The sequence below is a fragment of the Scleropages formosus genome, chromosome 6 (assembly GCF_900964775.1).
Source record: "Scleropages formosus chromosome 6, fSclFor1.1, whole genome shotgun sequence".
Classification (NCBI taxonomy): Eukaryota; Metazoa; Chordata; class Actinopteri; order Osteoglossiformes; family Osteoglossidae; genus Scleropages; species Scleropages formosus.
In genome coordinates this window covers 21032094-21056645 of record NC_041811.1, presented here as the reverse complement: position 1 = coordinate 21056645, position 24552 = coordinate 21032094, and the positions used below count along the sequence as shown (strand labels likewise).

General features: G+C 41.4%; 1 protein-coding gene across 5 annotated transcripts in view; it reads left to right on the top strand.

Annotated features, from left to right (window-relative positions):
* The window catches only part of LOC108925056 (drebrin-like), a 30347-nt gene extending 7351 nt beyond the window's left edge, over window positions 1-22996 (top strand). The window contains exons 2-18 of one of the 5 annotated variants that reach the window (XM_018736767.2): window positions 3340-3395; window positions 4120-4232; window positions 4498-4572; window positions 5567-5704; window positions 5972-6049; window positions 6229-6380; window positions 7118-7172; window positions 7597-7671; window positions 7841-7940; window positions 8480-8917; window positions 11875-11984; window positions 12970-13108; window positions 13370-13453; window positions 13532-13657; window positions 13741-13871; window positions 14985-15033; window positions 22112-22996. In XM_018736767.2, the coding sequence (XP_018592283.2) occupies window positions 3340-3395; window positions 4120-4232; window positions 4498-4572; window positions 5567-5704; window positions 5972-6049; window positions 6229-6380; window positions 7118-7172; window positions 7597-7671; window positions 7841-7940; window positions 8480-8917; window positions 11875-11984; window positions 12970-13108; window positions 13370-13453; window positions 13532-13657; window positions 13741-13871; window positions 14985-15033; window positions 22112-22275 (2083 nt within the window). In that variant the 3' untranslated portion in view covers window positions 22276-22996. Of the gene's footprint in view, window positions 1-3339; window positions 3396-4119; window positions 4233-4497; window positions 4573-5566; window positions 5705-5971; window positions 6050-6228; window positions 6381-7117; window positions 7173-7596; window positions 7672-7840; window positions 7941-8479; window positions 8918-11874; window positions 11985-12969; window positions 13454-13531; window positions 13658-13740; window positions 13872-14984; window positions 15034-22111 lie in introns of all 5 variants that reach the window. The other 4 variants (XM_018736763.2, XM_018736764.2, XM_018736762.2 and 1 more) reach the window with 4 other exon arrangements.
* Window positions 22997-24552: the final 1556 nt, after the last annotated feature.

The window sequence follows — 24552 nt, the reverse complement described above, 5'->3', positions numbered from 1 at the left end:
TCTGGTTGCGAGTAATGCCGTTATGAAAATCTGTCTATCCACTGCGTTGAAGAGAAACAGGGAGGTTCAATATCTCTTCTGTGAAACGTATCAGGGCCTCCACGTGACCGTATTTGGCATACATGCAACGGTCGCAGGAAATGGACACAGCACAACGTAACGTCTGTTGCGGTCAGACTCTTGTTAATGGCCGGAAGCCGCACTCAGGAGCAGGCCTGGCGGCTAACAGCGAGCGCTAACACATAGTAGAGCTACGGTAAGGTGGGGAAAGAGGCGTCCTGCTCTGTGCTGTACTGTGCAGTCTATACACTCTGCATTGTAGTGAGTGTCTCTCGCAAGGGCCACAATCCCACAGCTAAAGTGCACCGTGGTAAGAGTATTTACGACCATTGAATTTTAGCAGCAGAGCCTCTTACTGCGGTGATACGTTATTAAACTTTTGTCCCTTACTGCATTCGCGGTACACTAGTAGAAGTTACACATACCCAAGTTCTCTGGAGTAATTAACTGTTTTAGTTGGAAATACTGTAAAATTCTATGTGCTGTGACACAGTACAGTACAGTGTGTTTACTGAAGGAGTTTAGGTTAAGTACTGTGCTCGGGGGGAAGCAGCAGGCTACCATCTGAGACTTAAACCTGCAAAGTTTTGGGTACCCCAGGCACTGACCAAAGCCACTATGTGTTTTCCTAACTCTACAGTGACAGAGGAGTTTTGTTTTCCAGCACATTTGGAGCTGATATTTCAAAGTCGTCCGTTTGTCTGAAGATTTAAAATAAGAGTGATAACTGTATTTACTGTGTATTGTGCTGGGGGTCTAGGAGCACAATGGGTCGTATTATACCGTCATTACATGTAGTCTTCCATTCTGCATCAGTTGTTCTCTTCTTGATGACTTTGCTTAGTTATATAAAAGCAGCGCTTTAATTCGATTTAAAAACTGGGGTTGGCTAACAAGCAGCCGAACAACAAGGGGAAGATGTAGTATGAGAGAAGTCTGCAGCTTGCTATTTATTAAATTATTTTTAACTAACTAACAACAGTAATGGACCAGAGTTGTCTGTAAACCTTTCATTTTTTATATCAATACAACTTTGCATAATTTTTGCTTCATTTGCATGCATTGCTCTGCCCATGACTGGAAACTCTTATCAAAAAACGAATATTTGTGGATGACTGCAATACTTAATGAAACTATAAATTTTTAAATATGTACTTTCCAGTGGCCAGTATTATAAGTGTTAGTTTATTGCCAGCAGTATCTGCCATAGGATTTATATGATCAGTAATGTCCTCTCCTCACATCTCCAGGTTTGTGCATCAGGACCATTACTCTTTCTGTGGGGTTTGTTTTTTTCCCTGTGTTTGCATGGATTTACTTTTTTCTCAGTGTCTCCCAAACCTGAGAATCAAGGTATTGAAGTGAATGTATAACTCTAATGGTGCCTAATATTGTGAGTGCTATTCAGTGCATTGCTGTTCCATCCAGGCCACTCCACCCCTGTGACATTTACCTTAACTGGATAATCATTTTTGGCAAGGGAAGCATTTCACTGGAAAAGGAACACTTTTCGAAAGCAATTTTATGAGGCATAATCTTTAACTTAATTTATTAAATTCTTTTATCTTGTTTGATATTTATAGACATTAAAAGTGCTCAGCCGCTCAATGACAGATTGAACGATATTACAGCTTTCAGTGCCTACATGGATTATCTTGGTGACTGTCACGTGATAAAGTTGGGAATATGAGACTTTATTTCATGGCTTTCATGCTGTTAAACACGTGGTTTCTTTGATGATGATATTAGTATTATACAATGTTTCATGCCATTTTCCAAATGATCCTAATTAACTTAAAGTTAGAAAACAGTTTACACAGGGGCATATACAGTATTTAGTCAATAATATTAAGTACTTTTCTCAAGGGAACAGAACGGTCTCTCCCTTTAGGTACAGAAGTAATGACCTTTTGGTCATAGGTCTAATTTCGTAGTTGTCTGTGAAAGCTTACAGCATATTTCATAAATGGGAACAAAAACAATGTTAGGGAGCAGTCATTTTTGGCCACTTTCAATGGGATTGCGGAACTGTGACATTTAGACATTCACAGTGAACCATGTGTGTTTCTTAAACAGTGTTCAGAATGTAAATATGTTGCTCACAGCATGTTTTATGGTGTTGCTGGCTTTTGCAATTATACTATAAGATAATGCACACACATACACGCTGCTGTAGATCATGGAGCTAAACTCTATAATGTCTGAGAGGAGGTCTATGCTGCTAGCTGTGAGGAAGCAGAGATTTTCCCTGATGATGTATACAGGAAGAAACTATGAGATAAAGAAGCTCATCCAATGCCATTCCAACAACCATCTACGGTTTGGTCTCAGAAGAAGTGTTACATTTACATTTGTGAGCTTTACCTCTTAGGCTGTTGACAGATTTGTGTACATGTAGAGAAAGAAAGTGAAAGAGGGTTTTTTGTCACATGCAGCAGTTTTTATGATGTGATTCATGTGCGGTCCATTTAACTCTTGCGCGTTAAAGACGTTGTGTTACAGTGCGTCAGCTCAAGGTTTACAGTGGTGCAAGAGCAAAACAGCACCTCATCAGTCAGCTAGGAACATAACATTATTTCCTTTAGGCAGTTGAGTTTGTAGCTGTGTGACTTCCATTTACTCATTCAGCTGATGCTTTTCTCCAAAGTGACTTACAATGTTAAGCTTACAATTATATACCAATTTATACAGCTGGGTAATTTTACTGGAGCAATTTAGGGTAAGTACATTGCTCAAGGGTACTACAGCCAGAGGTGGGGACCAAACCTACGACCTTTGGATCCAAAGGCAGTAGCTACCAGCTGTCCCTCATGTTTACATACTTTACAGTACTTTATTTAGCAGTCACTTTTCGCCACTTGATTTTCACAACTTTCAGCGAACACAATTCAGTGTTATCAGCCCACTCCTTATCACCCAAGGTGACTTACAGTGCTAGATACACTACTTACTACTTACACTTTCTTGCTTTCACTCTCTCTCACACACACACACACACACACACACACACATACACACACACAATGGGTGAATTTCGGAGTCATCAATCCATCTGACCATCACGTCTTTGGATTGTGGGAGAAAACCGACACAGATACAGGGAGAACATAAAAATTCCACAAAGACTGAGCAGGGTTCAAACCCACATCCTCTCGCACCATCCAGATGCTGTGAGACAGCAGCGCTAATCACTGTGCCACCATGCAGCGTAATGTAATGCAAACATAACTTAATGAAATATAATGTGTGATGTACAGTTTCCCTCTTCTGTCCTTCTAGGGCATTATTCAGATATGATGGCATTACCAACAACCTCAGACTGTCAGATTCAGGAGGTAAGATCAAATGAAATAGAATCATTTAAAACGAATACAGTTGGTTGTGAATCATGTGTTTTTACCCATCATGGTGTTTACATACATGGCCATTGTATATTTCTGCACTCAGCCCATCTTGCAAACCTCAGATAATGTGGCACTAGGACAGGCAGCAGCTGTTGCGACCACAGGGTTATGATTACAAATCTCAAAAAAGAGATCTGTGCTTGTATCCTGGAACAAATAGCTCAATTTCAATTGTTACTGTAAATATCCTTTTAAAACAGATATATCCACATTAGCTTTGGATTGAAATGTTCTTAGCAAGTTCTCTGCATGGACAATTTGCAAAGAATGCTAATGTATTAATTCGGCCTGGTTTCTCTTCTTTCATGCCAAATGTATAGGGGTTGTGGAACCCTGACTTTTACGAGATTGCGATAACTCATGAACTGCTCTATTTCAGAGGAGGTGGAACGAAATTGTGGAAACTAATCAACAGGATGTCACAATTTTACTCCTTAATCCAAGCAGTTTACTGTTTCATTAAATAAATATGTGAAATTAACTGTTAGGTAATGTTCAAAATGAGTTCCCCCCCGAGAGTTTAACTCTTTTAAAACAATTTTTTAGTCTGAGATCTAAACCTCCTGATGACTGTGTCATTATCCTGTTTGCCCCCACCACACTGTTGTTTCCTCCATCCCCTCTGTTCCTCATGGCCATCTGTGCCACATTACAGTGGGTGGACTGGTGGAGTTGGTTCAGAAGTTTCACCCCAACCGGGCATACTATGGGCTGTGCCAGGTGGGCACGGATGGACCAGGGCATCCCCATGTCGTTCTGATCGCATGGGTGAGTTTGCATATTTCTGTCATGTATTACTCAGTGTTTATCCTGTGCTTTTAGAGCTGTCTGATGTGTCTTTATAATCAAATAATCTCATAGGAGGCAAGTGGTTTCTGCTTTGAGGTATTAGAGAAGAGCTACGAAAAACCCATAATTATGAGTTTTAGCATGTTGGGGAAGGGGAGGGGGCCTTGGTCTTTTAGGAATGTGCATGAAATGTTTCCTATGGCAGTGTGCTGATCAGATGTGTCACATGATGTACTGGATGCAGGTGGGCGAAGGGGTGGATGAGTACAGTAGGATTGAATATGCCAGCCACCTTCCTGCCATCAAGGAATTCTTCAAGGTAAAAGAATCTTACTCTTGTTCTGTTTCTTATGCTATCTTTCTTATTTTCATATTTGTGTCTTATTTCTTTAAAATGTTTGGTGCTTCTTTTTTAAAAGAAATTTGACAAGTTTTAAATGTCCATCAAAATTGTCTTCATGCCTCAACTTGTGCTAATGAAGCATGTGGCAATCAGCTGCTCAGAAAGTTAAAAAAAAAAAAAAAAAAAAAAGACTACAACTATGTTTGCCAATCACAGCAAGGCTGTTGGTCTCTCAAAGGCATTACCCGAAGTTACTGTATAATTGCATTTCTTTTGCATCTACGAATCACCTAATTTCGAATGGATATGGTGTAAATGTTCATGAACCGTAACTTCATGAGCATCCCCAGATAAGCCTTAATACAGCCGCTACTTCGGCATTGTATGTGATTGTTTGTGTATCTTATTATCACAAAAAAAAATGATAGGAGGTTATCAGGATTCATCTATCCTGCGTTTTATGTGCTTGCTTGAGCGATGAACATCGTTGCATCAAGTGGAAGGTAACAAACTAGGTTTACTTAAGAGTCACACATCTGCAGCCATGTCTCTTTCTCTTAATGTAATGCACAAATTGTATTTTCACTGAGATGTATGTCGCTTTGGACAAAGGCTTCTGCTAAATGAATAAATGTTAATGTAAATGGATAAAGTTTTTATTGGCCGATTTTCTGACATTACACTCGTGTCATCCACTTTAAGGTAACACAGCATCAGTTTTGACAGTAGCGTAGTGCTTCATAACAAATAAAAGTAATGCACTTTGATATTAGCAGAGCTCCTAACTGGAGAGGAAAAACATGTCAAAGTAAAGTATGCTTCTGCATAGGAACGTTTTCCACTTGGCGGGAAGATTGTGGGCGTCTTCTTTTTCTGTGCTACCCGCAGGGTACGGGTGCAATGTATCCGCAGGGAAAGAAGCACCCTTGGCCTCCTATCACTGACAGCACCCTCTGTCTCTCTCGCTTAGGAAGCTCACATATATGTCAGTGCGAAGACCCTGGACGACGTGACGGAGGAGCGAATCAATGCCAAATTCAGCAAGACAGACACCTCAGCATCAAATGCAAAGCTGGTTTCCCGCTTTGTGGAGAAGACAGAGTCTGTGGTGCGAGTCTGAACTGCAGTATTACCCGTCCCAGTTGAGGCCACCTTCTGCTCCAAAGGCTGACTGTTCTTCTATTGGTCGAAGTCTAAATGTACTGGAGCGTTCTGTATTTAGCTAACAGCTGCTATGTGAGCCTTTGTCATGTATCATCTGTACTGTTGAGTGTGAACATATCCAAGATCTTGGAGGTTGGTCACATTGAACTGTGGGCCACCAAGTCCCCCCAGTAAACAAAGGTTGTTTTTCTTATTCTGTCTCTCCTTCCAGGGAACTAACTACAGGAGGACAATTGCTGCCATGGAGATGCGAAGAATCAATAGGGATTCATTCTGGGCACGCTCAGAGGTGCCACCCACCAACCCTTACCATGGCAAAATCAGCGGTCAAGTCCTTTCTGTGCAGTAGATGTTTATGAAAAATCCAGCATATAAGTTTTGCCTGGCAGAGCTCCACTACAGTAATGTGGCTTTTTCCAGCTAAGCTTACTAGTGTGTTTCTCCTCTCTTCTTCTTTTCTTTCTTTAGAGAGACGAGGAGAAGAGGAAAGAGGAGGAGAGACGACGAGCAGCAGAGGAAAGGAGGCGTTGGGAATGGGAGAGGATACAGCAGGAGCTCAGGGAGGCTGAGGAGAGGGAGAGGAAGATGGAGGAGAAAGAGCAGATGCTACAGGAACAGAGGTCAGCCTCACACACTTAATGAACTAGACTGTATTTGAAGGTCTGTAGCGAATCACGACAGCCCCTCCCACCCCCTCAGTCATGATCAGCGGGGCATCTCGGACAAAATGTTTAACTGCCCTTTCCAGAAGTAGTTCCTTTCTTATTTTAGTGGCAAGTTTCCATACATCGTACTCGCTTCTCCCTCACTCACTTGTTCCAATGAGGGTTTTGACAGTCCGGAATTTAACCTGGAAACATGGGCTGCAAGTTCAGTTATGACATTGCAGGGGTAGTCACATGCACATCGGTACACTACTGGCAATTTACAGGCACCAGTTCCCGACTCCCACACCTTTGAGTGTGGGAGGAAACCAACATAAACTCCACACAGACTAAGCTGGAAAACCTATGCCCAAGCAGCGCTGGCACAGTGCAGCAGCAGATCCACCCTATTATTATTATTATTATTATTATTATGTATATAGGTCAAGTCTAAAGAGATCTTTAATTTCATACATCAACATTTACTTTTTCCCTCAGATGTATTCAGGGCATTGAGTCAACAAGTATGTTGCCTTACATTACCTAAATGCTTAAAAGATTCCTGAAACACCACTGATTTGCCATATGAAGCTATTGTTGGCAAGTTTTTTGCATTTTAATGTTTTTTTTTTTTTTAAAGATATAAGACAGTACTTTTCATACTGTATTATTTGACACTGAAGTTTTTTTTTCCCCTGGTTCTCTTTTGTCAGGAGGTTGCAGGCAAAAATGGAAGCAGAAGCACGAAAACAGGAGATACTGAGATGGGTGAGCAAAAGTACAACACACCTAGATTATGAGTGTGGAGCTGAAGCAGGACTTGTGCGGCTGAGGTTGCTAGAAGCAGAAGTTTCAGAGCTTAACATGTGCATTAACTCCTTTGCACTAATTTACTAATGTAGTTTGTAATGAATAAATATATTTCTTGCAGATACAGTTACAAAATAGCATCAGACTGTGAACTGTTCCAGTGTAACCATATGGTGCATTTTATACTCTTCCATTCTCTCTGGCCTGCAGCTGTTGTATCTTATAGGCAGTTTAAGCCAAATGAATAAAATATGTGATGCTATGGAGCTTGTCTGTTATTTAATTCTTAATGTATAAATGAGATGGGAGGAGTTGGCTGAATTTTCCATGACTGGGGCATATTTATATAGAATATGTTGTTTGTTTGGATTGCATAATGCAGGAGCAACAACAAAGAGAACAAGAGGAGGACATGAGGACAGGGCTCACACAGAGTCAATATGTAGACCAGGCAGCAGTGAGCTCAAAACCTTCTCTTTTTCTTGAAATCTCTTCTTTCTTTGAAGTCCCTTTTTTTTGCTTTAAATTATTTTTGTGGATCAGGGCTCACTGTTCCGTCGCACACCATCATTCCAAAGTAGACAAACTGAGGAAAGCAGGAGTGTAATACCGCTCCCGTCCCACAGGAGGCAGCAGCACTTGTGTCTCAGCGCTCTGCCAATCCAAGGGAGTTTTTCCGGCAGCTGTCCTCATCGTCCACCGCTCAGCCTGCATCCACACATCCAGGTGAGGGGGAGGTGAACAAGGAAAATGACACTATATCAACCAGTAAGGGATGGTTGGTAGTGCTGCTGCCTTTGGACCCAAAGGTCATACGCTTGCGCCCCACCTCCAGCTGTAGTACCCCTGAGCAAGGTACTTACCCTAAATTGCTCCACTAAAATTTCCCAGCTGTATAAATGGCTAAATAATTGTAGGGAGACTACCATTGTAAGTCACTTTAGAGAAAAGCGTCAGCTCAATGAATTAATGTGGGAACAGTGTTTGTTCTTATGTATTACATTGCCTACAACTGTGCACGCATTTATACAGCTGAGTGATTTTTTTTGGGGAAGTATCTCGCTCAGAGCTACTATATTAGGAGGTGGAATTCAAACCTGCAACGTCTGAGTCTGAAGGCAGCGGCGCCAAACACCACACCACCTGCTGGTACTAAATTATGATAGAAGACCTAGATATAAGATGTTGTTCAGGAGTGTGAAAGCATCTTGTGTAGCTATGTACAGAGAGTGGACAAGAGGTTCTGTATGTGTATTTCTGTGCAGGCAGGCCTCCATTCCGCCACTACAGTCACAGCCTGACTGAGTCAGCTTTCATCTTTGGGAGGGCGGCTGACCCCCAAAGTCCCACTCTGGACCCTGGTATCACCCCGGCGTCCTCTCAAGTACAAGATGTCAGAGATACCAGCCTTCAGTGCATCATCGCACCGGCATCACCTCCTGCCTCCACCCTGCCCCCCTCCAGATCATTCCCTGTTTCAGTCCCTCAGCTTGAGCAGTTCCCCCCGCTGCATGGTGCAGGTGATCTGGAGCTACTGTCCCCTTCCCAAAGTGCAACCACTGGCCCAGATCCTGCATACCTATGTGCCAGGCATTTTGAGAACCCATCCTCATCTGAGGATGCACCTTCTGCAGAGGAAGATACTCTGGCTCCCCCTGGGAGCCCTGATATCACCCAGCCCCTGCATGCTGTCTGTCCAGAAGGTAGGCATGTGTTACAACCCGCCAGTTATATCACAACACTAAGGGTGCTTTGACTCCGAAACGCTGATGTACTGTTACTATGATTTGAGATCATCAAAATAAATATTTTTTTCAGTCTGCATGACAAATGAATTTATCTGGAAAGGGGCATGAGAGCATTTGCCAGCTTGGAACTGTGGACATTCCCTGTGTGAGGATGAGACAAAGCTCCTGCTTACGTTCTGTAGCTAAGGTCACACACACACACACACACACACACACATTTTCAGAACCGCTTGTCCCATAGGGTCACGGGGAACCGGAGCCAACCCGGTAACACAGGGCGTAAGGCCGGAAGGGGAGGAGACACACCCAGGACGGGACGCCAGTCCGTCGCAAGGCACCCCAAGCGGGACTCGAACCCCAGACCCACCGGAGAGCAGGACTGTGGTCCAACCCACTGCGCCACTGCACCCCCTGCAGCTAAGGTCACATTTTATATAAACTACTGTGAATACCGTTACGGGGGGGTGCTGTGGTGCTGTGGCAGGTCCTGCTCTCCGGTGGGTCTGGGGTTCAAGTCCCGCATGGGGTGCCTTGTGATGTACTGGTGTCCCGTCCTGGGTGTGTCCCCTCAGCCCTATGCCCTGAGGTGCTGGGTTAGGCTCTGTGACCCTGTATGGGACAAGCGGTTCAGAAGGGGTGTGTGCAAGAATACCATTATGCTTGCTGAATACTTAAGAATCCTTTCAAGGTATGAAAACCTTGTTTCTTGGAAAGCTAGCAGGGTAATACAGCTGGTAGAGCAGTGGTTAGCGCTACTGCCTTTGAATCCAGAGGTTGCAGGTTTGATTCCCCACCTCTGGCTGTAGTACCCTTGACTAAGGTACTTACCCTAAAGTGTTCCAGTGAAGTTACTTAGCTGTATAAATGGGTAAATAATTGTAACCTTAACAATGTAGGTTCTTTTGGAGGAAAGCATCAGGAAATATTCAGATATGAGATTAGTTCAGTCTGGGTGGATTTTTACATGTTCTGCCCATGTTTGTGTGCATTTCCTCCAACAGTCCAGAGACATGTGTTTCAGGCCAAATATTGGCACTAGCTTGATCATAGCGCACGTGTGTGTCATAGTGAACAAATGCATATGTGGCTACCCTGGTGTACCATGCCTCATGAGGAGTGCTTCCAGGATAGGCTCTGGATCACTGTGGCTCTAAGTTGAGCAAATAGTTACTGGCAATGAGTGACAGATGCTGTAAATGCACAGCAATCTGTTCTATCACATTCTTACTTTTTTATACCCCCCCCACTTTGTTACATGAACACACGACTGCATGCAGATGGTGACTTGCACTGTTTAATAACACAAGGCTGCTCATCTTACATAGGGGGGATGTGGTGGTGCTCTTCAGTGGGTCTGGGGTTCAAGTCCTGCTTAGGGTGCCTTATGACAGACTGTCATCCTGTCCTGTCCTGGGTGTGTCTCCTCCCCCTCCAGCCTTTCGCCCTATGTTGCCAGGTTAGGTTCTGGCTCCCTGTGACCCCATATGGGACAAGCGGTTTCAGATGGTGTGTGTGTGTGTATATGTGTGTGCTCATCTTACCTGCAGCTTCCTACCTATACAGAGTACCCAGTCCAACTGTTATAAGGCTCTCATAAATTGGTAGAACATCAGCTTTGCATTTTTCCAGTTCTTGTACAGAACATAGGACTGTGCCCAGGTGCAGCCACATCACACAACCAGCATAACTGTCTTCCAGTGTCTTAAATTCAGAAGACTTTGGACAGCAATGTGGCAGGCAGACATGCCATAAAATAAAACCACTTAAAAAGTGTCTGAGCTGAATAGATATGCACAATGATTATTAACTAGTTTTTAGAAGGCACCTTTTATGCTAGGCACTTTACAAAGCTCCATAGACTGTAGTACAAACCCTACAGTCATTCACGCACTTGCACAGCAGAGCAGTGTTACATGCACTCACACACACTGACGGCAGTTTAGTGTCACCATTTCACCTGAGACGGGAAGAAATGCAAACTTTGCATACACTGAGCTGGAGTCGAACCCGTGTCGGGATGCACAGACCAGGTACCGTGAGGGTCTGGTGCCACCTGCTGTGCCACCATGCCGCTACACTGCATTATTCAACGTAATTAAAGTAAATAAGGGAGCAGGGAAGAGCTCTGTATTCTAACTAAGCCCTGCTAAGTGCTTCTCCCATTTTTCGCATTTTGGACTGTTTTGTGGTGAGTTCCTGGGCGATAAATTCAGTGCTGCAAGGCTTTTTGGAGGACATGAAAGCACCTGCCCAGTAGAGAGCACTACAGCATAGCAAACCCCTAATTAGCAGAACATCTGCAGAAAGGTAGAGGGCTAGAGCAAATCCTAAAGGTGTTGTGAAGAGAGAATATGTTGGCGACACAATAAACAGTTTATTTGAGCAAAATGTGACAGAGTTTTGTGCAAAAAATGTATATAAAAGAAAGCCTGTAAGCATCGGTACGTTTAACAGGTGCAAAGTCTTGGAATGCCTTTGTTTTGCACACAAAGACACTATTAATCCACACACACGTTTTTGCATTTTTTTTGGTATGGCATACCTATTCTTAATTTCCTTTGATTGTGAGCTCTGCAAGCATATTTACACAAGTATTTTGCCAGAGGGACTGTTCTTTCCTATTTCAGAACAGCTGTTCCTCGGTTTCTGAAGAAGCCTCACCTTCACTGCTTCGACTGCCTCACCTTTTCAAAGCATTTAATAAGAGTAATAAGGATATTAATATTACTTTTAATATTTGTCATTGCCCTACTTGTAGTGTTAATGTGGACAGTCTCTGGGCTCTACTTCAATCAATCATATACAGGGGAGTACTGCAGGGGTCTGTACTAGGTCCGTCGTTTTCACCTGAAAGAGCATTTTAGCTCATTTTTTACATTAATTGCCGATTTCTCAACCTGTTTCTTCTCCAGACCCTGTGGCCACACAGATGGGAAGTGAGGTGGATGTGGATTCAGTCCTCAAGGAGCAGCCCACATTTGTGTATTCAAGTGCCCTCCCACTGACTGACTGCAGTACACCGGTCTGGACCTATATGCAAGATTAACAACATTATCATAGCAACATTATTTCTTTTCTGATGGAGATGCCAACCTTTATAGCTTTACTGAGTTATAGCCTTTAATATTTACTGAAGCATGTTAAAGTGAAGTCATTGTTGCAATGGAGTTGATTCTACCAGAATTCTTTCAGTTACTGGTCCAGTTCGCTTGTCATTGTAGCCCTTCTATACACATCATACTCCATCAGCAAAATTCCAAAGCCATATATTCATAAAACTTCTGGGCAATACATGTGTAAACCTCAATTTTAAGGCACATCCTACCAAGGAATTTCCTGCTGATATACTTGCACAAGTATCTGGTATATTTTCAAATGGCCATTTGACTCCTCTTTTGAGACTGCTGTTATTAGTCCTTTATGATAAAACTCAAAATTAATGGCTCAACTTTAGACCAATTTCAGAGCTATTCTTCATTATATTCACAAAGTTCCTGAAGAAACTGGTCCTCAAACATCGGGGTAACAAATAAGCTCTTCTAAAGTTACTTTTTGGGTAATGTTCAAGTAACAATGATCATGCTGATCACTCTGAGCTCTGCTACCTCAGTCAAATGTAGAGCTCTACAGGGACCCATCCTGGGTTCCATAATTTTTCATGTTTGCATTTCGAATCTGGTTCAAATGACCTTTACATCCCATTTCTGTTTTCATTTTTACATCATTCACAACAAGTAAATAAAACCACCACTGTTTTAACTTTCTACCAATTTTGCTTTGAAATTCTGTCCTTCAAATGTTCAATTTAAAATTGATTTCTCCACAGAAACTTAGTATTTCCACAAGACATATAGCAATACAGATATCATTTCATGCACAGATTTAAGATGGAAAACAAATGAAAAGCACACCTTTATCCCTTATAATACAAACAAATAAAATGTGCTTCATGATTTCAATGACGTGTTACTTTTTCTCACTGGAATTCTCTTTATTTCCTGAAACAGCAGGTCATGGATACTGATCCAAACATCATTCTGGTAGCAAAAGGAAAAGACCATGACAAGCAGGAACAAGATGGTACCAGTGTTGTTCATGTGAAGGCATGTGATGACAACCAGATCCCAGCACGCAGAACAGAGACAGGTGCAGCTTCAGTGAAGGAGGAGAAAGTGCCTGTCTTTGCCGTTTCACTCGATAGCTCAAGGTCTGCCCCAGCCACTGAGGTGGAGGACAAGGAGGAAGAGAAAGAGAGCACTGTTACACTGGATTTGGTCTCAGAAGCTTCTCAGTGTAATCAAGAAAGTACTGAGAGCAAAGAGTCTGTGGAAGTTTTAGATGAGGTTAGCATAGAAGAAGAGGCTTTGCAGAGATCTGAGTCTCTAGCTTGTACTCCTTATCAATCAGGGAAGCCATCAGTGCAAGAACATGTGGTGATGGAGGAGACTCCTGTGGCCATCAGTGACCCATGCCATGGATCAGATACAGAAGGTAAGTAGGCAAAAGTGTTTGTGGTGGGCAGCTAGAGGCAATTGCGACTAGTGTCACTACATTATTTTATCTCTGCAGGTACTATTTTGGACAACCTAGATCAACCCACAGCACAGGTACCAACATTAGAATCAAAAATTTGGATAATGGATGATCTGAAGAGTGAGGCTGAAAATAGACTCTTGGTGGACAACAATGGTGCAGGTATCCTGAGTTCCAGTTTGGTTTGGTTGCAATTCTTTTGGTATCCAGTTGAGGTTGGGGCTGAAACATTTGTTTCTATTTAGAGCAAATTTATGAGTCCATGAAGGATGGCCAGCACTCAAATTTGATGTCCTCCACCACGAAGACTGACGAGACGAGGGAAGATTTTCTTTTAGAGGAACACAAAGGGGTGAGAGCAAAGGATGGAGAGGAGGTATTCAGTGCAGTTCTCATCTTCCCTTTCACAATATTGTGCTATCAAAAGTTTAAAGAACCATTTAAGTTGACAGAGTGCTCCCATCCCTCACATGGCATGGTTTATATTTATTCATTTAGCTGACGCTTTTCTCCACCTTACAATTATTTACTCATTTTTACAGCTGGGTAGTTAAACTGGAACAATTTAGGGTAAGTACCTTGCTCAAAGGTACTATAGCTGGAGGTGGGATTCAAACCTGCAACCTGTCGGTTCAAAGGTAGCTCTAACCACTTTGCCACCAGCTGCCCCATAATTAATTAATTAATTATTAATTAATTAATGGAAAATTCCAGCTTCCAATATTAGCTTGACTTTTAATGTTATATTTTGATAAATTCTTTATTAATAAACACATTTGTTTAACTATGCACACATGGCAATTAATTATGAGTGCTATCTGAGCCAGGGTCAACAGTGTGGTGTACACTTTTAACACTGTGGGTAGCACAAGCTATCTTAATCTTATTAATATATCTTTTTCACGCATCTGACAAAAAAATTGGTGTGACATATCAGCACTCTAGCAAGTATGTATTATAAAGAGCCCCGATGTAGAAAATTGCAAACTTCCTCTCTAGCTCTCAAGTACCATGGCCCAAAACAAAGAAAAAAGCAGCTCTAAATTTTCCACCCCCATTGCACAATTACGTGGCAGTGTATATTCTACAAGGGGGTGCGGTGGTGCAGTGGGTTGGACCGGGTCCTGTTCTTCAGTGGGTCTGCGGTTCGAGTCCCGCTTGGGGTGCCTTGCGACGGACTGGCGTCCCGTCCTGGGTGTGTCCCCTCCCCCTCCGGCCTTACGCCCTGTGTTGCCGGGTGGGCTCCGTGACCCCGTATGGGACAAGCGGTTCTGAAAATGTGTGTGTGTATATTCTACAGCAGCTATTTCTGTGAACCCTTCAGCAGACCATTTTTCAGGTGCATTAATTCTATGTGATTAGTATATAAGCTGAAATTATTATTTATCATTCATGAATCTAACTGAATGTGTCCTATGATTTAATTTTTTTCTAGACTGTACTACTGAAGGAAGAAATTAACTTTAAGAAACATTTTTTTCTTTTACAGTGTGTGAACAATAAAAATGGACAGAGATTTGATGCTGACCATCCAACAGGTCAGAATGTTGTATTTATGGGTTGGGGTGGGATATTTACTATTATCCACTTATTCATTTGACACCATTCATGTCGTGACAGTAAGGCTCAAAATTTAATCTTCAGGTTGATAAGCACATGTTGGTATTCAGCTACATGCACAATACACATGTACTCACTCACCAACAGATAAAAACCGGTCTATATAGCTGCCCTGTCTTCATGGGAACTTTGTTCTGCCTTCTGTTTTTGAGTTCCTAACATTCCGTGCATTTTCTGATCTAGTATAGAACTGTTGGTTTAATCTGTTTATCCCATCTTGTGATCAAGCCAAACAAAAACTGCTCGTCATTGTTTACCTTGATATCTATGCCCTATAACTAAGGTGTTACTAAAGGCTGTCCTTTCTTTGATATTATCTTTGTTCATTGGTGTCCTCTACTGGTTTTTCTTTCTGTTCTTATGTAAAATGCACACATTTAAAACAGTCATTCACGCAAGGTGAGAATGATATTGTTTCATAGCCAACAGTTAGCCTTTTAAATGAATAGGCGTCAGTACAAAAACCTTGATAGTTAGCCATATGAGATTAGGGGGGTCATTACCAGGCTAATCACAACAGACCACATGCATTGAAGTCAAGCACTGCTGCTTCTTAAAATGTTAACCCTCATCTGCTAGTATCTGCTCCTATATCTAAAACCAGTTGTTCTCTGCGGTGTACTGCCTTTTGTTTAGACAATATGTACACTTAATCAAGCACTTCCAGAAAATTCAACAATCAGTCCATGCACACAAGAGGACAAAATGTTCTGATTTTCCGCATCAGTAACTTTGATAGCTGTCACTTCATGCATTACTCACCTGGGGCAGCAGGTAGCGCAGTGATTACAGCTGTCACCCGGGTTTCCCCTTGCTTCGAATCCTTGATCCTACTGCATTTTTCCCTGCTCAAGGTCCTTGTCCTGAATTACTCTAGCAAAAATTACCATCTGTAAAAAATAATAAATAACTGTACCATACTAAGCTAACACTGTAAGTCACTTTGGAGAAAGACATCAGCTAGATAAATAAACAATAATTTAGCCTTTGTAAAAAGTGACGCACCCAAATGCTTCCTAAATAAATATTTCTTAAATAATTTTTCTATTAGGGGCCACCTTCTCTGATCTGTAAGATGGGAAAGTGCAAGCAACAGGGTGAGAGCATATGTAAGTGACTAAATATATCTGCAGTTGTCTGAAAACGTTTATTTACAAGGACCTTGGTCTACTTCGTATACAATGGTTCAAAACAGTGAAACTACTTTCTGAGAATTAAGGTGTGCTTGAAAAACCGCAAGTGTAATCCATGAAGTGTTGCATTTTTGTCTCTGTACCAAAACACATCAAGTAACAATTTCGGAGGATAAGACACTAATGTGACACATATCCGCTAACAAGGTAACACACAAAGCTGGTAACTGGGTACTGAGATCATTTCCTTTCATTTTTACAATACGGTCACAGGCTCTCTTTTACGGTACAAAAACAGAAGACACTTGTATATGTGATGATTCATGACCCAGAGACAGGATGCTCTCAATGCTTTCACTTGTGCTACAAAAGTATTTGGACAGCAATGGAGCTGTTGTTGTTCTGGCTCAGATCTCTAGCACATTGGATTTCAAAGAAACCATTATGAGGTTAAAGGGCAAATTGTCTGCTTAATTTTGAGGGGATTTATATCTAAAATGGGTGAAATCTGTAGGGATTTCAGACCTTTTTATATATAGGACTTCATTGTTAGGGACCAAAGATAACTGGATAGTTGGGTACTTTGGTGATTCTTGGCCAACTGGTAAAAATTGTGCTGCAGCTGGGCGTATGGACAAGTCATATCAGAGATCCCTGGTACAAGCAAGTTTAGTAGTACTGGACCATACAAACTTTAATGAAGCTGAGGCTTTTACACTCTTAATATAGCACTGTATTTTTTATGAAATGCCTAATCGCAGCGGCTTCGGCCAGTACCCACTGTATGGCGGGTCTGAGGTTCGAGCCCTTCTTGGGGTGCCTTACGATGAACTAGCGTCTCATCCAGGGTGTGTCCCCTCCCCCTTCGCCCTTGCACTCCATGTTGCCAGGTCAGGCAAGCAGTTGTTGCCGATGGATGGATGGATGGATGGATGGAAATGCATAATGAATACGATCCATGAAATTACCTACCCCTAAAATGCATTTTTACTGTGAGTGGTATTTTGCTTTGAAGAAAAAATGTCTGCTAAATGAATCAAGGAATAAGTTGGGGTGAATACTTTGATCAAGGGTGCCTTAGCAGTGGAGTCACAAGAAGGGTTTACACTGGTTACAGTGATACCACAAATCCATGGCCCTAACTGCTACATTACCTGCTACTGCTGTGACTGGCTGATTTAAATGCAGACTGTACATTAGGTTAAAGCATTATTTGGTAAACTTTATTTCAGACACTGTGCTGTGTAGTCTTTAGGCCCCAGTCACGAACAGGCTGTGTGATGTAAACACTCATGTACAGCAGCAGGTGTATGGCCTTCTTGCCCTATCTGGGAATACTCACTCAGCTGTACAAATCAGAACAAATGACAGATTCACCTTTTTTAAACCTGGATCATGAGGGTGAAAGAATTCAAGTCCAAAGTTGAAGAATTCACTTTTTTAAAAAAAAAAACACTACCTCTACATCAGTGACTACAGATAGCATGTGGAAAATTACAAGAACACTTATAAAAAATGTCACCTGAAGAGAAAGAGAACAAAGAGATTTGAACTTGGATTTGGACCTACAATCCTTAATTCCATTATACTCAGTGCCTTTTTCCTTTCAAAGTGTATCCGTATTGTTGGACTTCAAATGCATGTCTAAATCTGTGGTAATCTTGTGTTTAATGTTACTTCTGCTCTCAATGTATGTATTGTACTTTCCCAAAAGCAAGCTCTTTCATGCCATCTTCCATGTCTGTGAAATATCAGTGGTGTGAGAAAGTCATGCTATATATCATGGTACAGTAAGGAGTTGTTTTGGCCCTAGTTGAATGCATCCTTTGTCTCACTCTTGCTGGCTACACAGCAGAGGCATGCTGGGAAAGAAGGCATTTATGGAGAACTGGTTAGACTTATATTTATAGGAGATGAGCAATCATACAAATATTTCACAAATGCAGTGCCACTAAATCTTTCTGCTCAACTTATTGTTTATGCTGGCAACAGACATGATTAGTACCTTTTTTTCAGTCTCCAATGGAAATATTTAGATGTGACGTATTATAAAATTTGTGAATTTCAGGGCTTCCCCTACCATAGGCAGGGCAGGGCAGGGCAGCGCAACCCATTGTATTTGTTTGTTTAGCTGATAATAGTTTTTTCTTCAATTAACTTACTCATTTATACAGCAGAATAATTTTTTACTGCAGCACTTTGCTCAAGGGTATTACAGCAGGAGAAAGTATTTGAACCTGCAGTCTCTTAGTGCAGAGCTAGTGGTTCTAATTGCTACACTACCTGCTGGCTTGGGAGCATAATGACTGGAACTATGCTATAAAATGCAGTTTCCAGAAGTTATCACAAAGGAATCCACAGTCATATCTTGCGCCCTTAAGACCCCGTAGAAGAGCTCCTTAAGTGACCCGTTTTGTTGCGTTTCCTCTTAGCAGCTGCCAAACTCATCCATACAACCTCCAAAGTTATCGCCATACACAACACACAGAGACTGCTTTTCAAGCAGAACAGAGAGTAACTGAAAATGAATTCTCTTTATTTACAGTATACTGTGATCAATGTTTTGCAGTCCGTTTTTGTGTTAGGGCCCAGGTGGTGATTCTGATTGCTTCTCCATGTCTGTATCAGATACCTTATGTCATTGATGGCAACCCTAATCCCTACAGAGCCATGCTGATGCTTTTTTTGTTGCATGTGAGCTCAGAGGCCGTAAGGTTTTTTAATCAACAAACATGCACCACACTATGCACCACTCCTAGCCCAAACTTCTTCTCACACTCACACAACGTGCCTTCCGCAAAGAGACATACCCCACATTGCAGCGGTTGAGTATTTGCCCGATGGCCTCAAATAGAATAGGTCCTGTTTAGAAGATTTGACTTGCAAATTTTCAACGATCACTTTGAAAAAGTAATCAGCTTTCCAGTATATTTATTTCAAATTTTTATGTGTTTTCAAAAAATTTGTCGCGGAGAAGCCTCAACCTGTGTTTCGGCAGCCAGCCGTTAAGTACCAGTAAAATGCGCCAAAATAGAGCACAGTCATGAGGTGGATTAATTCAGTTCACTTCTATTGTTCATGTTTACATTTATTCAGATTATTATTTAGCAGACACACCCCTCCAAAGTGACGTACAATGACTATCAAGCCGTACGCTTTGTTCCAAGGCAAGATACATGGTGGCCAGAAACACTGGAGTTCCTGACAATCATTCACACATTTATATTAGGGGTTGCACGACTTTTAGATTTTTTAAAGTCGACAGTTAATGAGTTATGTGATGAAAGTCGAGTCGACGACACTGACTAATCACTGATGACGTCATGAATAAAACACGGGAGAATGGAATGCTTTGCAACAACCGACAATCTGTATTCTAAATCTGAACGCATATGCTCATAACAGACAGCTCATACAAGTTATATATATACTGTGTGTGTATATATATACACACACACACATATATAACAGATGGGACATTGTTGCAGTACTTAGTCGGGTTCGAAAAAGACGCAGTTTTTTTTTCCCATTTTATGTTTTATAAAATGGAAAACAAATTAAAAAAACATTTTTTGCTCAAAATGTAAAATATTTAATATATGCCTCATTTACAGTTTCTTCTGGCCGTCTTATTTTTTGACTTTGAGTTATTTCGTTTTGTGGTATTCTAGAACAACTCGCATGTAGACGAACTGAAACTGCGCATAATCCATCAGTGGCTTCAGCGAACATGCTGGCTTTGCTCCAGGTTATTGATTATAAGTTAATATAGATCACTAGGTGCTTTTCAAAAGTAGCGAGTGTCCTCTTTTGTGTCGCGCACAAAATCTTCGGACACTCGTAGAAGAACCCACGCAGCATGTTGTACTAGACTGTCTGCGATCTCTGAATATGTTATGTTGTTCTAGTAAGTTTGTATCATATTATTTATCATTTGCCCAAATGGCTTTCAGAGTGGACATTTTCTTCCGAAGAAAAGATCGCCAGTGAAGCTCACGTCCAGGTTAGGTTACTTGTTATACGTTTACATTTATTTATTTAGCAGACGCTTTTCAGCAAAATGACTTCCAGTGAACTCTAGCGTTACCAGCCAACACACTTTATTCACCGTGGTGACTTACACTGGGTCATTCCTCCACACATCGGTGGAATACACTCTCTTGTCACTCGCACACTAGCCTAGGGAGAACCTGACCAGCAGGTCTTTGGAGTGTGGGAGGAAACCAGAGCACCGGGAGGAAACCCACACAGACACGGGGAGAACATGCAAAGCCGACGCAGAGTGAGCAGGGATCGAACCCACATTTTCACACACCACGCAGGCACTGAGACAGCAGCACTACTTGCTGTGCCCCGCTGCCGTTAGATTGGAAATACTGCGCACTTTAGTCCATTCATCATGTCATGGTACTGAGATTTTGATTTCTACACATGATCAAACGAAAAGAGAAAACAGTCTGAGTCTTTTGTGTGTGTGCTCAGAAACATAAAAGTAATTTTTCTGGTAGTTATTTAATTCATAATTTGTTTTTCAATTTAAACAAAAAACGAAGGCAGCGTAATTCCCATTTTTGTTTTTCAATTTCTAATCATTCAAAAACGCATGAACGCAAACTGTACACAGACCGATTTGGATCGTTCCTCTTAGCCGCGGATAACTTTTCTTTCAGATGAGTGCATTGCACTTGTACTTTGTTGTACTTGCATATTTTGCAAGTAACAGTAGCACAGGATTCATCTTTAGTGAAGTATTTCCACACACTTGGCGATCCGCTGCAGGTTTGCTGCAATGAACGACCCACCACGCTCCTCACCTGTTCTCGTCTAGTTGGCGTCCAGCTTGTTGTCGTCATAATCACGTGATCGGCGACTAGTCGACGCGTCTGCGCAACCGCTAAATTAGGGGTTATAAATGAGGGCCTAATTTATACAGCAGAGCAGTGTAACGCACTAACCCAAACACCACTTCAGCGATATGGGGACATCAGGCTAACTGAAACACACATCTTTGGACTGTGGGAGGAAACTAGAGAACCGCTGTTTTCAAATCCTTGCAGCACAGTGGCAGATCTATACCCCGGTGTTATTTTTTTTCATTGTATTAAACAAAAAATCAGTGATTTGCATATGTAAGCACTGTCCAGCCTGGTCACTCTCCATCCTTTTTATAAGATCTACAAGACTCTTGAAAACTACTTGCATTTACAAGTATATTTCATTATTTCAAAAATGCTGCTTATATAGCATTTACAATATACAATAAATGTAAACTTATAAAATATGGTATTTCTTCAAATACATTTTCCATATTTTTGCATTTTATATATAGCAAATACAAATAATCCAAAAATATAATACAATAGATTTTTCATTACTCTAATTATAATAATCTGTGCATACAATCACATGATTATGCAGCTAAAATGATTGTATGGATCACTTGTTTGGGTGACACCACATTTTGTTTTCATTCATTTGTCAGTGTTTTTAAATGTCTTATTTATTATCGTTCAGTGGAATCAAAATGCTGAATATCATTTACTCAAAAATATTTTATGACAAAGGGGGCGTGGTGGTACAGTGGGCTTGACCAGGTTCTACTCCCAGGTGGGTCTGGGGTTGAGTCCTGCTCGGGGTGCCTTTTGCCGGACTGGCATCCTGTCCTGGGTGTGTGCCCCTCCCCCGCCAGCCTTATGCCCTGTGTTGCCAGGTTAGGCTCCGGCTCACCACGACCCCACTTGGGACAAGCGGTTTCAGACAGTGTATGTGTATATTTTATGACACGAATATAAGAGGTTTTGTACATATAGGATTTTATTGTTAAAGTTTCAACTGTTGTGTTATCTCTGTGGATGTCCCACAGGGGATGCTGTCTCAGAAGATCTTACAGAACATCAGCCATGTGGTGGAAAAGCCTTAGTAGTACAGCAAAGTGAAGATGGCCACCAGCAGACCTACCCAGCCAGTTATGTGGAGTCACTTCCTCAGGAGGTTGTAGCCCAGCCATGGGCTGAGAGAGAAAAATGAATGAACATTCATAAATGCAGGTGCAACTGGATACACTTCCACATAAATCCTTCAAAGACTTTTCTACCAAGCAACACAAGCAATATGTCATTATGAGACAAGTGAAGAGCAGGAGAGCACTCCAGTATACTATATCCAAAATGACAAAAAGTCTCATACTCCCAAGCTAAATTCCTATCCAGACCACACACCTGGACATGAATCAACTATTCCACCTTGTAGACGCTAACCTTCAGTGTTACAACAGCCTCAGTGCAGTTGGAATGGAATCAATAGTTCTGGGAAGTACTTACCCAAGTACGTTTCTATAACAGTTTGACCAATTTTTGTTGTATGGTGGACCATGAAAGTACTTGATATCTTTTGCTTTGATATTTTCTTTTATTCCATTTGTCTGTACAGTAGGTTGTTTTCCCCAACCTTTCATACTGCAGTTTTAGCACTCAATAAGTTGATCAGATAGCTGTTTTCAGAAGAAGACAGTTTTTCGGTGTTGCAAGCAAGAGAATGAGGATATTATCTTGACACAATGTCTTGACAATGCTACACTTTTATCCAGACGAACTTTGCAAAGATACTAATTAAATTAGTCAGCTAATTGAATAATGTGAGAACACAACTGTTGCTTTCATTATTGCACAGGCTTGCCTTGCACACTTTTATTTCTGCATAAATATCGTTAACATTCTTCATGTTTTTGTTACATTTATTCACTTAGCAGACACTTTTCTCCAAAGCAACTTCCAATGGATACTATGTAGAGTTCTCAGCCCACACACCTTACTCACCAAGGTGACTTACACTGCTAGATACATTACTTCCAATGGGTCACTCATCCATACATCAGTGGAACACACTCTCTCTGTGTCACTCACACACTATGGGGGAACCTGAAGAGCATGTCTTTGGACTGTGGGAGGAAACCAGAGCACCCGGAGGAAACCCACACAGACACAACAAGAACATGCAAACTCCACACAGACTAAGCAGGGATCACACCCACATTCTCACACACCACCCAGGCACTGTGAGGCAGCAGAGCTACTCACTGTGCCACCGTACTGCCCACAATGCACTTCCAACTATTAAGAAAATTAAAGTAAAATTTAAAATAAAATTTTCCTTCTATCTATAGCACACAGTACTAGTTTGGTGTGTAGTTTTCTGGAACCTATAATGGCATGTTTTATTCGTTACATAGCATATTTATCCTCATTTAAAAGAATTTTGACATGGTTGTGAATAAAATCTGTACGTCTTACAGAACAAAAATGTCTGTTCTTCATTCTACTGCCATTATACAAGCACATAGTTCTGGCCTGAAATGTGAGAATACCTGACTCATTTCCCATCTCACCTCATGTTTTTCCAGTAACCTTAGCGTTCCTGTCTTGTATTCTTTGTTTGTTGGTTTATCCGGTGTTAAAATATACTATTTTACTGCTTAGTGAAGACCTGCTATATACTGTGATGTGCATCAACAGATTATAATTTATAATTTGATGCTTTATTTTGGGTGACACTGCTTGAAAGAGCATTGATGGACAGTCAGCAATTGCTGTGTGACAGATTGTCAAATCAAATTGATATTCATGATCAGATCAGTACTTGCATACTTTGGTGTCCAGAACTAAGGAGGAATGTTTCTCATGCGCTTGACTGCCTTTCGCACCGATTTCAATTGACAACCTGTAAAAATTGTTTTCCTTTCACTTACATGATCTCTGATTAACATGAGTTCTCCTTATAACTGCTGTCAGACAATGGTTTAATTATTCCCTAACTTTTCAGCTCAAGGACAAAGCTAGTATTTTGTTAACCTTTATTCAGCTGACTCATTTGTTCATGTTAACAGTACAGGCAGTCCCTGGATTACAAGCGTCGACTACTGTAACGACTTACGTACAACCCGTAGTTATGAAACATTCCCCGTGAAGCCCATTATATTAAAAATTAAAGTTGCATACAATGGTTTGTAATAACAAACAGGCGCTGCTTTGCAACGCGCATCAAAACATTGTGCGTCTACAGCGATTCATCTGCTCCTGGGTGGGGCGCGTGAGCCCAGGGTAGAATAAAGACTTCCTTCTTTTCAGTCGACCCATGTTGTTGTTAACAGTGTCTCATGTGTCACTGTATTTGGCTTTAATTTTTTTGTTTTTACCCTCCTAACCATGGGACCAAAGCATAAATGTGATCCAAGTGATGGTGATGTATCAAAGAAAAGTAAAACGATCACAACTGAAATTAAAGTGGAAATAATAACGCGAAAGGTGA